Source organism: Acinonyx jubatus, chromosome B4, assembly GCF_027475565.1.
Source record: "Acinonyx jubatus isolate Ajub_Pintada_27869175 chromosome B4, VMU_Ajub_asm_v1.0, whole genome shotgun sequence".
NCBI lineage: Eukaryota > Metazoa > Chordata > Mammalia > Carnivora > Felidae > Acinonyx > Acinonyx jubatus.
In genome coordinates this window covers 38,817,885-38,832,395 of record NC_069387.1, presented here as the reverse complement: position 1 = coordinate 38,832,395, position 14,511 = coordinate 38,817,885, and the positions used below count along the sequence as shown (strand labels likewise).

Genomic DNA, 14,511 nt, shown 5'->3' with positions numbered 1-14,511 from the left:
AGCCCAGACAAAGAGGGAGGGACGGAAAGCGTTCAGACTGAAAGCGGCTAATGAAGAGGGTGTTTTCCTTACTCGTCTGGAGCTTCTGGTGCCCACAGCCTACCCCTTCCTTTCCCTAATTTGAGCCTCAGAACCTCCACTCTGGCGGCAGGAGTTCGGTCCAGCCCACATTTTCCCATTTCAGTTTTGCCTCGGAAGCCTTCCTTAGTTTCACCCCTGATTTAAAAAAAATTTTTTAAGTGAGGACAGAGAACTAAGTTATCGGTTTGTTGAAACATAATAAGTTTAAATGTTGAGCCGATTGATACCAGAGCTAATGGTTTTTGTTTACCGAAAATATTGAATTTAAATAAGATTAGGCCGTAAACCTATTTCTGTAACTTTCAGTTCCCTGCTACAGTGTTCCTTTACTCTTTGTCTTCATCGTGTGTATTCAGTTAGCAACCTGTGTTTTTTTTTGTTTTTTTTTTATTAACATGCTCGTGAAGAATTTCTTTTATTATTACTAGTTTTCATCTGCTGATCATCCTATGTTTATCAGATGCTTCGTATTTATTGTTAGATTAATCCTTATAATCTACGAATTAAAAGCCTCCTCAGTGCCTAAGATGAGATCTGAAGAATGATTAGTTGTTATCCAAGGAAAGAAAAGCGGTAAGAGTGCTCTGGTGTCACTTTTTCCACTTCAAAAAGGTTGGAAGTGGAAGGAGAGGTTTAGTATTGAAAGGAGTTCAGTATGACTGGAAAATTGTGAATTTGTGTGTTGGTGAGGAGGGGTACAGGTGCTGGGAGAAAAAGTCTGGAGATATAAGCAGAGACATGGTAAACTGGATTAAGGAGTTTGCATTTTTTAATGTAATTATTTATTTTGAGAGCGACCATGCGAGTGGAGTAGGAGTAGAGAGAGGGGGGAGAAAGAATCCCAAGCAGGGTCCTCGCTATCTGCAGAGAACCCTTGGGTGGTAGGGCTTGATCCTGGGAACAGGGAGATCATGGTCTGAGCGAAAACTAAGAGCTGCTCCCCCGAGTGAGCTACCCAGGCGCCCCAAAGAGTTTGAATTTTATCCTGAGAGCAATAGAATATGATCAAAGGGTGTTAAGCAGATGAGCAACACAATCAGATAGGCGCTTTGGAAAAATTACTGTAACTTTAGCATAGAGATAGTGTGAAAATTGTTCTGATGGTGAATAGCCTAGAGATAGGGAGCCTAGTAAGGAGGCTGATAAATAAATCTTTAATTGGTGTTGATTCTTACTCTTTTTGGCCAGATTTTCTTCTTTTTGAAAAGTGTCCAGTTTGCCTTTTGGGATATCCTGTACCTTTTTTTTTTTTTTTTTTGTATGTCTTTTCTACATGGAAATCTTTCCAACACCATCTTTCTTCTATGTTCAATAAGATCACATATCTAAGATCTTCAAGATCACTTCTTAGTCCCTGATCTATTTCTTTGACTTGGTATTCCCCATTGTTTCATAAGCTCTCTGTCTACCCATTCATCTCTTTCTAAGCATCTTCTCTGCTCTTCTCTCCATGTTCTTCCCTTATTCTTGAGAACCCTGCCTCAGAATGAAAAATACTTTATTGGCATAATGGTTTTTTCCCCCTAAGTGAAGTTTAAAAGGAGCTTTTTTCCTTAAAAAAAAAAAAAAAGAAACATCATTTTCTTCATGAAGATGAAAATGCAGGAATAAAGGTAGGAAAACCTAGAATAATAAGCTCCAAGGCACACAAACATAATTAGTGAGTGGTGGAATATTTTCTTAGAGGTAGTACGATATAATGAAACATGATTTTTGTGATTTACAATCTGATGGATTTTGGTTTGTTTGTTCTATAGAAACCCTGCGAAAGAAGATGAAGAAAACCAGAGAAAGAGTCTACAACAGAGAGAGGGAATTTGTGTATAAATTCAAAGTAGGAACTCAATGCTTAGAACTGAGGGTACCTCTCAAATTTCCTGTTCAAGAGAATGCAAGTCATTTACATGGACGTCTGATGCTGCTGCACAGTTTACCATGCTTTATAGAAAAAGGTGAGGACTGATTTTTGTCATAAAACTTTATTTTCCTATTATCTCTTTCCTCTGACATTTCATATTAGAAAGAATAAGCCTAAGAAGCTTGAAACCACAATAAAATATGAAGTGTTTAACTGCTTCCAAGAATAAGAATATTCCCCAGATCTTTGTTTTATTGTTTTTTTCTGTACCCCTTGAGTTGTTTAAAAGGCAGTTTAGTATAAAAATTAATTTACAGGGGTGTCTGGATGGTTCAGTCTGTTGAGTGTCCAGCTTTGTCTCAGGTCATGATCTCAGGTCATGATCTTGCGATTGGTGAGTTCTGGCCCCTCATCGGGCTCTGTGCTAACAGCTCAGAGCCTGGAGCCTGCTTCAGATTCTGTGTCTCCTTCTGTCTCTGCCCCTCCCCTGCTCATGCCATGTCTCTCTCTCTCTAAAATAAATAAATATTTAAAAAAATTAAGGGGCACCTGTGTAGCTCAGTCTCTTAAGCATCCGACTTTGGCTTAGGTCATGATCTCAGGGTTCATGAGTTAATAAAGCCCCGCGTCGGGCTCTGTGCTGACAGTGTGGAGCCTGAGCCTGCTTCCGATTCTGTGTCTCCCTCTCTCTCTGCACCTCTCCTTGCTTGCTCTCTCTGTCCCTCTCTATTTCTGTCAAAAATAAAACATTAAACATTTTTTCTTAATTAAAAAAAATAATATAATGAAAACTCAGTTACAAAGTCTGGGTTAGAATGCTTAACATCTTAATTTAGTTGGGTGGATTCATTTCAGCTATCCCTGATTATAATATAGAACTGTATTCCCAAATGCATTGCCCTTTTAATGATCTGGTCCTCAGTTCCTGAGATGTCATGGGAGAGAAGATATACTAATCTTTGAATAATTTGTACTTATCTAAATCAATCCCATAGCCATCGGTATTAAACCATTTTAAAAGGTCTGTGTTCTATCCACAGATGAGGAAAAAATTTTAAATTGAGAATATGTTGAATCATGAAAAGTTAGACTTAAAAGGAAACCTAGGAACTATCTAGCACAGGCTCATTGTACAAATAAGGAATCTGGTGCATTGAAATGTTAAATTGTTTGCCTAAGGCAGTAGTTCTCAAAAGCTGTTACCTGATCAGAATCTACAGCATCACCTGGAACCTTGTTACAAATGCACATTCTTGGGCCTCACCCCATTCTTGTAGAATCAGACACTCTGGGGGTGGCATGCAGCAGTCTATTTCAGTAAGCCCTCCAGGGAATTCTGATGCATGCTAAAAATTGAGAACCACTGGTCTACAGTTACAAACATAATGACAGAGTCAAGACCAGAACACAGGTATCCTGATTTCTATCCCTGTTCTGTTTCCATTATATTATCTCTAAGTAGTGTCTCTAAAATTGAAATTACAGATCATCCCAATTAAATTAGTTTTAATATGCTAATCATTCAATTTCTCTTTCAAATAATATAACTATATAGGATATAAATGTTTTTCATTTAAATACAGTAGCCTTCAGACCCTCAAAATCTGTAGATTTTCCTTTATATGCTTTTACCTGCTTGGTTTCAGATGCAAGCTTGATAAAAGAAAATTTCATGTTGGAACACCTAACCAAGTAAAATGTTCCCTGTTCATGTCTGGATTTTGCTTATGTTGGTATTTTTTGTCCATGTTGCAGACTTAAAAGAAGCTCTGAGCCAGTTTATAGAAGAAGAATCCCTCAGAGATTATGATAGAGATGCTGAAGAATCCCTGGAAGCTGTGAAATCAGGTGAAGTTGATTTACATCAGCTGGCCAGTACATGGGCCAAAGCTTATGCTGAGGTGAGAAAATAGATCAGATTGCAAATTTCAGGGATTATCTGGACTTTGATGAAGATTATTAAATTGCTAAAGTAATATTGAAACAATTGTAGAGTCCTTTTATCTCTACATACAACACTTTATTTCATAATGTACAATATAAATTGATGGTCATGTGCCTCTTTTCTGTATCAGGTGAGCACTTATGACACAATACTTTATGTAATGCCTTTGTAAAAGAGGAACTACTTTTGTATTTCTAACCAGCACAGGGTTGGCAGAGTTAGTGATTAAAAATACAGGGCACTCACATGTTCATAGATGGATGAATGGATAAAGAAGATGTGGTATATGTGTGTAATGGAGTATTACCTGGCAGTGAAAAAGAACGAAATCTTGCCATTTGCAACTACATGGATGGAACTAGAGGGTATTATGCTAAGCAAAATTAGAGAGAGACAAATATCATATGACTTCACTTGAATGAGGAATTTAGATACAAAACAGATGAATATAAGGGAAGAGAAGCAAAAATAATATAAAAACAGGGAGGGGGACAAAACATAAGACACTCTTAAATATGGAGAAACAAACAGGGTTACTGGAGGGGTTGTGGGAGGGGGGATGGGCTAAATGGATAAGGGGCATTAAGGAATCTACTCCTGAAATCATTGTTGCACTATATGCCAACTTGTAAATTTTAAAAGAATAAATTTAAAAAAATATAGGGCACCCAATTAAATCAGAATCTCAAAGAATGAATTATTTTTTAGTATAAGTACATCCCATTAATATATGGAACATACTTACAATAAAATTTATTCTTTGCTTATCTGAAATTCTAATTTAACAGAGGTAACCTGTATTTTATCTGGCAACCTTAAACTAACAGGGGTAGCTCATTTTAAGCTTTGATTTACTTTTTTTTTTAAGCTTTGATTTACTTTTGTCTTTTCATTTATCCTCACTATTGTGTTACATAACGTCATCATTTTCCATTTAAATAATATATCTTATTTTCATAAAGTCTTAAGATGCCACAGATCATAGCACACACTATTATCTTCTTTACTACTGAGAAAGAACACCAGGACCACTTACACTATGATAGGGTAACAACATACCATCAGTGCAAGATGCATTCTGATTTCTGAGAGTGGTAATGTGAAAACATATGCACCTTGGAGTTGATGAGGTATAGTATGTTGAGAACCTACCCTATGCCAGGTGCTGTGCCAGCTATCAGACATAAAACAGTGCACAAGGCAGACACAAAATGAAATTTCTGTTTTAGTTAGAGAGCCAGAAACAACTATGTATATAGATAAATTCAATAATTGTAAAGTATAATGAGTGAATTACATCCCAGTGTAAGTAATGTGGTCTATGAGAATTTGAAAATCAGTTTTATGGGGTCATGTTTTGTTACTCAAACCAGTTTGCTTCATGCCCATTATGGTGTCCTAATTTACTTAAAAGATGACGCTATTTACATGTAGTATTTTAAATGTTAAGAATTGTTCCATTAAAAAAATATATGGAGGGGCGCCTGGGTGGCTGTCGGTTAAGCGGCCGACTTCGGCTCAGGTCATGATCTCGCGGTCCGTGAGTTCAAGCCCCGCGTTGGGCTCTGTGCTGACAGCTCAGAGCCTGGAGCCTGTTTCAGATTCTGTGTCTCCCTCCCTTTCTGCCCCTCCTCTACTCACACTCTGTCTCTTTGTCTCAAAAATAAATATTAAAAAAAAATTTTTTTAGAGAATAATTTCGGGGCGCTTGGGTGGCTCAGTCAGCTAAGTGTCCAACTTCAACTTAGGTCATGATCTCGCAGTTTGTGGGTCCAAGCCCCGCATCGGGCTCTGTGCTGACAGCTTGGAGCCTGGAGCCTGCTTCAGGTTATGTGACCCTCTCTCTCTGCCTCTCCCTCGCTTGCATGCTCTCTTTCTCTCTCTCTCTCTCTCTCTCTCTCTCTCTCTCTCTCTCTCTCTCTCTCTCTCAAAAAAAGATAAACATTTAAAAAAAACTTTTAAGGAAAAAAAAGAAATAAAAAGAGTAGTCCCACTAAACTTGTTCAAGCTGTATTTTTTGTATGTCTGAAATGTGTTGGATACACAGCTGAGGATAAGTCTTTGCCTTCAAGGAGCTTACAATCTAGTAAGAAGAGACAAAGAAATCTCTAGCCTATAACACTGTGCAGTCAGTGTTAGGATAAATACTGTGAGAACATGTGTGGAAGTTAGGGGAGGAATGAGTGGTCAAGAGTTCTTGAAGAAAGCAGTCAATCTCTCCACTAGGATTACTATTGGTTTGATACAAAATCTGGAAGCAGATCCTCTTCTATCCCTGATTTTGTGTAACTAAAGAGAAAACTTCCCAATGGTCAGTCAATAGGCTTATGTGTTGAAGTTTATCTTACTATTTTTTTAAAGTTTATTTTTATTTATTTTGAGAGAGAGGGAGAGAGCATGATCGGTGGAGGGGCAGAGAGGGAGAGAGAGAATCCTAAGCAGGCTCTGTGCTATCAACGTGGAGCCTGAGGCAGGGCTCAGTGCCATGAACTGTGAGATCCTGACCTGAACTGAAATTGAGAGTCAGACACTTAACCGACTGAGCCACTTCGGTGCCCTGAAATTTATATTACTATTTTTAAAAATTACCATATTTACTAATTTATGGTTTAATCTTATTCTTCTGCACATTAGCCATTCTAAAAACAGGAATTTGACTATCTTCCAGGTGAATGATCATAACAACAGTAATATTAATATAAGAAAATAAGAACAGTGTATACTGACTCATTTAATCACAAGAGTTCAGATTTACATTGAATTAAAATCAACAAGCCTCAACTGAGCAAGTACTCTGTTCTCCCCCTGTGCAAATTGAGTAGATACCTAGCACCTCTTGTTATATAGAGTTCAGCTTTCTAGCAATGCCAAACTTCTAGAAGTATAGTTGCTTGTTTTTATTTTTTATTTTTAATTTTAATTTTTTTATGTTTATTTTTGAGAGAGAGAGTGTGTGAGCAGGGAAGGAGCAGAGTGAGAGAGAGACACAGTCTGAAGCAGGCTCCAGGCTCTGAGCTGTCAGCACAGAGCCTGACCACGGGGCTCAAACCCACAAACTGTGAGATCATGACCTGAGCCAAAGTAGGATGCTTAACTGACTGAGCCAACCAGGCGCCCCTGTTTTTAAAGAATTAAGGAAAGATAGAGAAAATAAGCTAATTCTAACAGTAAAAAAAGAAGAAAAAAAAAGTAAGTTTTGACAGGAAAGTGAGAAGACCCAAATATTGTTATACCCACTGGATGTATTTGGGCTGTCACTAGCTGTGAAAATTGTAAGCCAAACAGCTCAATACAAGCTCAAGAAATGTGGGTATCAGCAAGGAAAAAGAAGGAACTGAAAATGAAAGGGGAACTATGTTGCAGATTGCCGAAGGGCCTGCAGAGGTTAGAAGCCTCGGTACTGTGGAGACCAGAAGGATCACAGCGTGACTCTGATAGTGGAAGCAGAATGGAGTAGAGGACGGGACAGATGGGGGCTAATGCATCTCTGCCATATATGGGTAAACACTATTTCAGTAACCTGAGAAGAATAACTGGACCATCAATAAAGAGATAAAGTGGCCAAATGTTTATGGTAATACCAGTTACTTTGGTTTATGAAGGAATGAACTGCATTTACTGTGAATGGATTTACTAGATATTTCAGTTGCGGAGATATTTAAATCATGAGACTTTTACATTAATCACCTTTTGACAAAGATCTTTAAAAAATGTAGTACAAGGGTGCCTGGTGGGCTCAATCAGTAGAGCATGTGACTTTTGATCTCATGGTCATGAGTTTGAGGCCCATTTTGGGTGTAGAGATTACTAAAAAAATAAACAAAAAAATTTTTAATAAAAAGCGTAGTACACATTTCCTTGTGCTTTCTTAAGCACAGTATATAAAATTCAGCTCTAACTTCTTGTTGACTCTGAGTCATCATTATAAATGTAAGTAATTCCCTGTAGGGAATACCATGAGGCATTGCTGCAAGAGAGGACTGTGTGTCCTATCACAGCACAGATGTACTGAACATGCTGCTGTTATAAAAGGAATTTTCACAGTGGGGACCATTGCCCCTGATAACACAGCTGTGCTTTCATATGTACTTACCTGGTACAGGAGGTTCTGATGGTCTACCAAAATGTGTGTGACTGTAAGTCCTACTTTGTACAGTAATTCTATTTTATTCTGTGTTTCCTTTTCTTATCTACTGTCAGGATTAGTTGCTGGTCATGTTGTTCTCCTTCCAGCCTCCAAACATCTTATTATATTGCTTTTCCTAATCACTGCAGCATCTTTTGCTATTGCATTAATTTTTTAAATAATGGGAAGTAAGCCTGGATAGATCAGGAAAGCCAAACAGAGCAAACTGTTGACAAAATTGTACAGTTGGCTATTTTTGGTGGTGCCCTATCTTCCATTTCAGTATTCTCTTCTTAAGTCTCTTTGTATTCATCCATTCATCAAATGTGTACTGAGCATCTGTTAGATATCAGATACTGTGTTAGGCACTTGGGGTTAGCAAAAACAAAATAGACATAGACACAATTCTTACCTTCATAGAGTTTACAGGCTGACAGCAGACAGATATGTAAAATTAAAAGGAGTGGAATATATTAAGTGCTACGGTAGGGGGCAGAGTGTGAGGAAAGCACAAAGCAGGTACACCTATTTTAGTCTACAGAACTTCAGGAAAGCTTCCCACAGGAAAGAGAAACTGAGTTAAGACCTGAAAGATTAGTTAGAAATAGGTGGGTGAAAGGTATATGGTGGGAGAGTGGAGAAAGAATGTCCTGGGTAGAAGGTAAAACATAAAGTCCTGGAGGTGAGAGAGCCCATGGCACATTAAAAAAACTGGAAGAGGGGCACCTGGGTGGCTAAGTCAGTTGAGCATCCAACTTCGGCTTGGGTCACGATATCGCGGTTCATGGGTTCGAGCTCCACATCAGGCTCTGTGCTGACAGCTTGGAGCCTGGAGCCTGTATCAGATTCTGTGTCTCTTCTCTCTGCCCCTCCCCCACTCATGCACCCCCCCCCCCATAAACATTAAAAAAGGGGGGGGGCAGGCGCTTGGGTAGCTCAGTCAGTTAAGTGTCCAACTTCAACTCAGGTCATGATCTCTCAGTTCATGAGTTCAAGCCCTACATTGGGCTCTATACTGACAGCTCAGAGCCTGGATCCTGCTCCAGATTGTGTCTCCCTCTCTCTGCCCCTCCCCTGCTCATGCTCTGTCTCTCAAAAATTAAATGTTCAAAAAAATTTTTTTTAATTTTTTTTAAAGAAAAACTGAAAGAAGTTCAGAATGGCTAGGAAAGAGTCTTACAAGGCATCTTGACTTTTGTCTTTTTTTTTTTTTTTTAATAATTTATTGTCAAGTTAGTTAACATACCATGTATACAGTGTAGTCTTGGCTTCGGGACTAGATTCCCATGATTCATCACTTATATACAACACCCAGTGCTTATCCCAACAATGCCCTCCTCAATGCCCATCACCCATTTTCCCCACCCCCTAACTCCCCACCCCCATCAACCCTCAGTTTGTCTTCTATATTCAAAAATCTCTTATGGTTTGCCTCCCTTTCTGTTTGTAACTTATTTTTCCTTCCCTTCCTCTATGGTCTTCTATTAAGTTTCTCAAATTCCACATATGAGTGAAAACATGATATCTGTCTTTTTCTGACTGACTCATTTCACTTAGCATAATACCAGTTCCATCCACGTTGTTGCAAATGGCAAAATTTCATTCTTTTTCATTGCCAAGTAGTATTCCATTGTATTATATCCCATCTTCTTTATCCATTCATCAGTTGATGGACATTTGGGCTCTTTCCATAATATGGCTATTGTTGAAAGTGCTGCTATAAACATTGGGGTACATAAGCCTCCACAAATCAGCGCTCCTGTATCCTTTGGATAAATTCCTAGTAGTGCTGTTGCTGGGTTGTAGGGTAATTCTATTTTTAATTTTTTGAGGAACCTCCACACTGTTTTCCAGAGTGGCTGCACCAGTTTGCATTCCCACCAACAGTGCAAGAGGATTCCTGTTTTTTCACATCCTCACCAACATCTGTTGTTTCCTGAGTTGTTCATTTTAGCCACTCTGACCAGTGTGAGATGGTATCTCAGTGTGGTTTTGATTTGTATTTCCCTGATAATGAGCAATGTTGAGCATCTTTTCATGTGTCTGTTGGCCATTTGGATGTCTTCTTTGGAAAAGTGTCTATTCATGTCTCCTGCCCATTTCTTCACTGGATTATTTGTTTTTTGGGTGTTGAGTTTGGTAAGTTCTTTACAGATTTTTGATACAACCCTTTATCCAGTATGTCATTTGCAAATATTTTCTCCCATTCCATTGGTTGCCTCTTATTTTTGTTGATTTTTTTCCTTCATTGTGCAGAAGCTTTTTATCTTGATGAGGTCCCAATAGTTTGTTTTTGCTTTTATTTCCCCTGCCTTTGCAGATGTGTCAGGTGAGAGGTTGCTGTGGCTGATGTCAAAGAGGTTGTTGCCTGTTTTCCAGAATTTTGTTTCCTGTCTCACATTTAGGTCTTTCATCCATTTTGAATTTGTTTTTGTGTATGGTGTAAGAAAGTGGTCCAGGTTCATTTCTTCTGCATGTTGCTGTCCAGTTCTCCCAGCACCATTTGCAAAGAGACTTGTCTTTTTTCTAGTGGATACTCTTTCCTGCTTTGTCAAAGATTAGTTGGCCATATATTTGTGGTTCAAATTCTCGGTTCTCTATTCTATTTCATTGGTCTGTGAGTCTGTTTTTGTGCCAATACCATACTGTCTTGATGATAACAGCTTTGTAATATAGCTTGAAGTCCAGAATTATGAAGCCTCCAGCTTTGGTTTTCTTTTTCAACATTGCTTTGGCTATTTGGGGTCTTTTGTGGTTCCATACAGATTTTGGGATTGTTTGTTCTAGCTCTGTGAAGAATGCTGGTGCTATTTTGATTGGGATTGCATTGCATGTGTATATTGCTTTTGGTAGTATTGATATTTTAACAATATTTGTTCTTCCAATCCATGAGTATGGAATGTTTTTACATTTCTTTGTGTCTTTTTCAATTTCTTTCATAAGCTTCCTTTAGTTTTCAGCACACATATCTTTTACCTCATTGGTTAGGTTTATTCCTAGGTATTTTATGGTTCTTGGTGCAATTGTAAATGGGCTCAATTCCTTGATATCTCTTTCTGTTGCTTCATTATTGGTGTATAGAAATGCAACTTGTTTCTGTACATTAATTTTATATCCTGTAACTTTGCTGAATTCATGTATCAGTTCTAGCAGTTTTTTGTTGTCTTTTGGGTTTTCCATGTAGAGTATCATGTCACCTGTGAAAACTGGAAGTTTGACTTCTTTGCCAATTTGGGTGTGAGTTAAGATGGTGGAGAAAGAGGGGTCAGAATGTCCCTTAACCCTCAACTCAAACACAGCAGTATTGAAGTCAGAACACTTGGAATACCAGGAATCCAGGCTATAGAGTGACAGAAAAATATCCACAGGTGGAAAGAGACAGCCTGGCAGGACAGAGGTGTGTATTTGTGAATTGGGAGACATAAAACAGGCGGTGTAGGCACAGAGGAGCGGGGGAACCCCTTTGGTAGAGAAACAAAAGGAAGAGAAAGAGAGGCTGTGGCAGTGTGGGATTGTATTTGGACAAGAGAAAAACCTCCCTGGACCACAGACTGGGGAACAAAAAATACAGAGAGAGCCAGTGTCTACTTTGCAAATAGCCTTAGGAGTGAATATCAGAGTTTTCAGGGTTGCTCGACTTTCTCCAGACTGGAGCTGCTGCCTGTGGGGGAGGGAGCCAGCCCCAGGGCTCAGTATCAATCTCAGGGGCGCCTTGGGAGAGGACAGTCCCCTTCCTTGAGTTTTGTCTTTATGCTAAAGGTAATGAGCAGCTTTGAAAGAGTTTAGCAGAGTGAGATGATCATATTTGCACTTCAGGAACATCAGTTCAGTGCATTAGTGTAAAGAATTTATACTGCAAAGGGGAAAAATTCAAATAAGTTGGAAGACTATTGTATTTAGGGAAGAAATGATGAAAGGTTTGTCTGGAATAGCAGTAATGGAGTTGAAGAGAAGATAACAAATGACTTTTCATTCATGCATTTGTATATTCAACAAATACTGTTGTGGATCCTGTGCTAGGCATTGAAGATATATCAAAAGAACAAATCTGGTCCGTGTTACCTTCACTAATGGTAGTGAAGAAGACAGTTAATAAACAAGTATATAAATTATAATCATAAACATGTAATAAAGGAAATAAATAGGGTACCATCATAGGAGGAGGGGGAGAAGTGGGATGGGAAGACCTGTTTGTATGGGGTTAGAGATCTCCTCTCTAAGGAGGTAACATTTAAGCTGAGACTTGAAAGATAAAAGATCACTTGGCCCAGATTTCTGGCTTGGACAACTGGAGGAACAGTAGAAGAGTGGCTCCCTTCACTTGAGAAGCAAGGTTTGGCATAAAAGTGATGGCTTCAGTTTTATATCTATTACATGTGAAGTGCTTACAAGACATCCATGTGGAGATGTCTCATAAGCACTTAGCTATCTACACCTGGCACTCAGGAAAGATTATTGGATTGGAGATAAAGGTTTTGGAGTCACTTGTACATAGATGAATTTTGAAGTCATAGAAGGAATGAAATTGTTCAAGGTGACTGTGTAGAATGAGAAGAGTAGATGCCTGCACAGAATCCCAATGAAACCCTGTATATAATTATCTATTGACGTATCTGTATCTCTTACTTATGGATAGCCACTTGGAAATGTTTAGTTTTTTCTCTGTTATAACTCTGGTACCTAGCCCAGTCTCTGAAAAGAACAGGGCTTTGGTATGGGTTGGATAGATGGGGTAGATGGATGGAAGAAAAAAAAAAAAGATGGGTGAATATACAAGTAAATGAAGACACTAACACTTGAGGATGAACGGCAGAAGAAGAACCTGCAAAGGAAAGAGAGGAACTGGCCCAGGAAGTGGAAGGAAGACAGAAGATTATGGTTTCATGAAAGTTGAGGAAAGAGAGGTGCCAAGAAGGAGGGAATGGTCAGTAGTGTCAGATTCTGCCAAGAAAATGTAGTAAGAAAAAGACTCAAAAATATCCATTGGGTTTATCAGGTAATCTTATCTGTGGCAAGATCAGTTTCAATGGATTGGTGGGGGCCAAAACTAGATTTCAGTGACTTTAAGAATGTGTGGAAGTGTGGAAATAGATTGAGTGGAAATAGATAACTCAAGCAGCTTGTTTGCATGGAGAAGAGAGACAAGGCATTTGCAAAATGAGAGCACAGGGTCCAAGATTTATTTACGGTGGCAGAGAGGAAGTCTAGAAGGTACAGAATTCAGAACTCAAGTAGAGAGTTAATCTTAACTGGGAAGAAGGACCCTTCTGTTATGGCAGAAAGGAGGAAGGAAAGGGTGGACATAGATTCTGAAAATTGTACTACTTTGGTAGCAGGAAGTTGAGGACATTCTCTTCTAACTGCTTCTGCTTTATCTGGGAAATAATAAGGACAGACCACTTGTAGATGAGGTGGGGAACTGATAACATAGTTGGATGTTTGAGGAGAGAACTGACCAGAGAAAGATAGCATTGCATCATTGAAGGGAAAGATTAGACTGACACCAGTCTGCCACCATAAACTTTACAGTTTTGTAGTTTTTCTGCTGCAGCATTCTATAGCCCAACTTCAGGCATAAAGAAGAGGAATAAGATTAGAGTTTTGTTAGGTGGGCAAGAGAAAGAACATGAGTCAAGGTAGTTGAGGATTTTGGCAAGACAGTGGTTAGACAATGGCGGAGGACTGAGTAAAGACAAGGATTCGGGGAAGTAAGAAGGCAGGGCATCGGGTTGGGTTATCCACATGGACATCCAAGTGACTCAGGTTGATGACAGGAGGTGGAAATGAGAGGAAGTCTATGAACTCAGCACCAAAGTTTTATGTGGGAAGGTGGAAGTGGAGAAATAATGGCCGGGACATTAGTTTTCTCTCTGTAGTCCTTTCCTCAGTGCCCCATTCCCTTCACCTGTCACAGTTCCCTTTCTAGTATGGTCTCTCCGGAGGGAGTGGTATGAGTTAGGTTAAGGGAAAACTCTGTTTAGTGTTTCTCATGTAGGTAGTTTCTGCCTATTCATAAGGCTTGCTCTAGGCTGATTTTTAAATTGATGTTGCCAGTTATTGTAGTAACCAATCTGGTTAGTGGGGTGACTGGATGTCCGGTATTATGTATGGGCAAACAGATCCCTACGATCTCTCACTAGCTCCTTTCTACAAAATTTTAGCCTGAACTTGAAGTGAATTTTGAATGGAGCTTAAGTCATGTGGGCTGGTTATAATTCCTACAGCAGTTATCAGAATGTGCTTTCAAGTTTTCAGAGTCATTAGAACAGATGAAATCCATGTTTTAATCACCTTAAATTCTTCCCTCGTGATCTGGCAATTGATTGAAATATAGGTGAAAGAAAACAAGGGGGAAAACTTTACGTATTGATTGACTGGATTCAAGATACCTGTCTCTGAGATTTGTCCATTTGTTTTATTTTAGGTAATTTATTACTTGGAGTTATGTCATTGATTAGTTTTTAATATTGGTAAGAAAAGGGAAGAATTCAGATTGTTCTT

The 14,511-nt window shown here is 38.9% G+C and overlaps 1 protein-coding gene across 3 annotated transcripts in view; it reads left to right on the top strand.

Moving 5' to 3' along the window:
• CB4H12orf4 (chromosome B4 C12orf4 homolog) overlaps positions 1 to 14,511 on the top strand; it is a 45,802-nt gene that overhangs the window by 159 nt on the left and 31,132 nt on the right. For 2 of the 3 annotated variants that reach the window (XM_015061418.3, XM_015061417.3), the window contains exons 2-3: positions 1,839 to 2,033; positions 3,695 to 3,840. In XM_015061418.3, coding sequence (XP_014916904.1) covers positions 1,856 to 2,033; positions 3,695 to 3,840 — 324 coding nt within the window. In that variant the 5' untranslated portion in view covers positions 1,839 to 1,855. Of the gene's footprint in view, positions 1 to 18; positions 1,695 to 1,838; positions 2,034 to 3,694; positions 3,841 to 14,511 lie in introns of those variants that run through there. The other variant, XM_053225735.1, reaches the window with a different exon arrangement.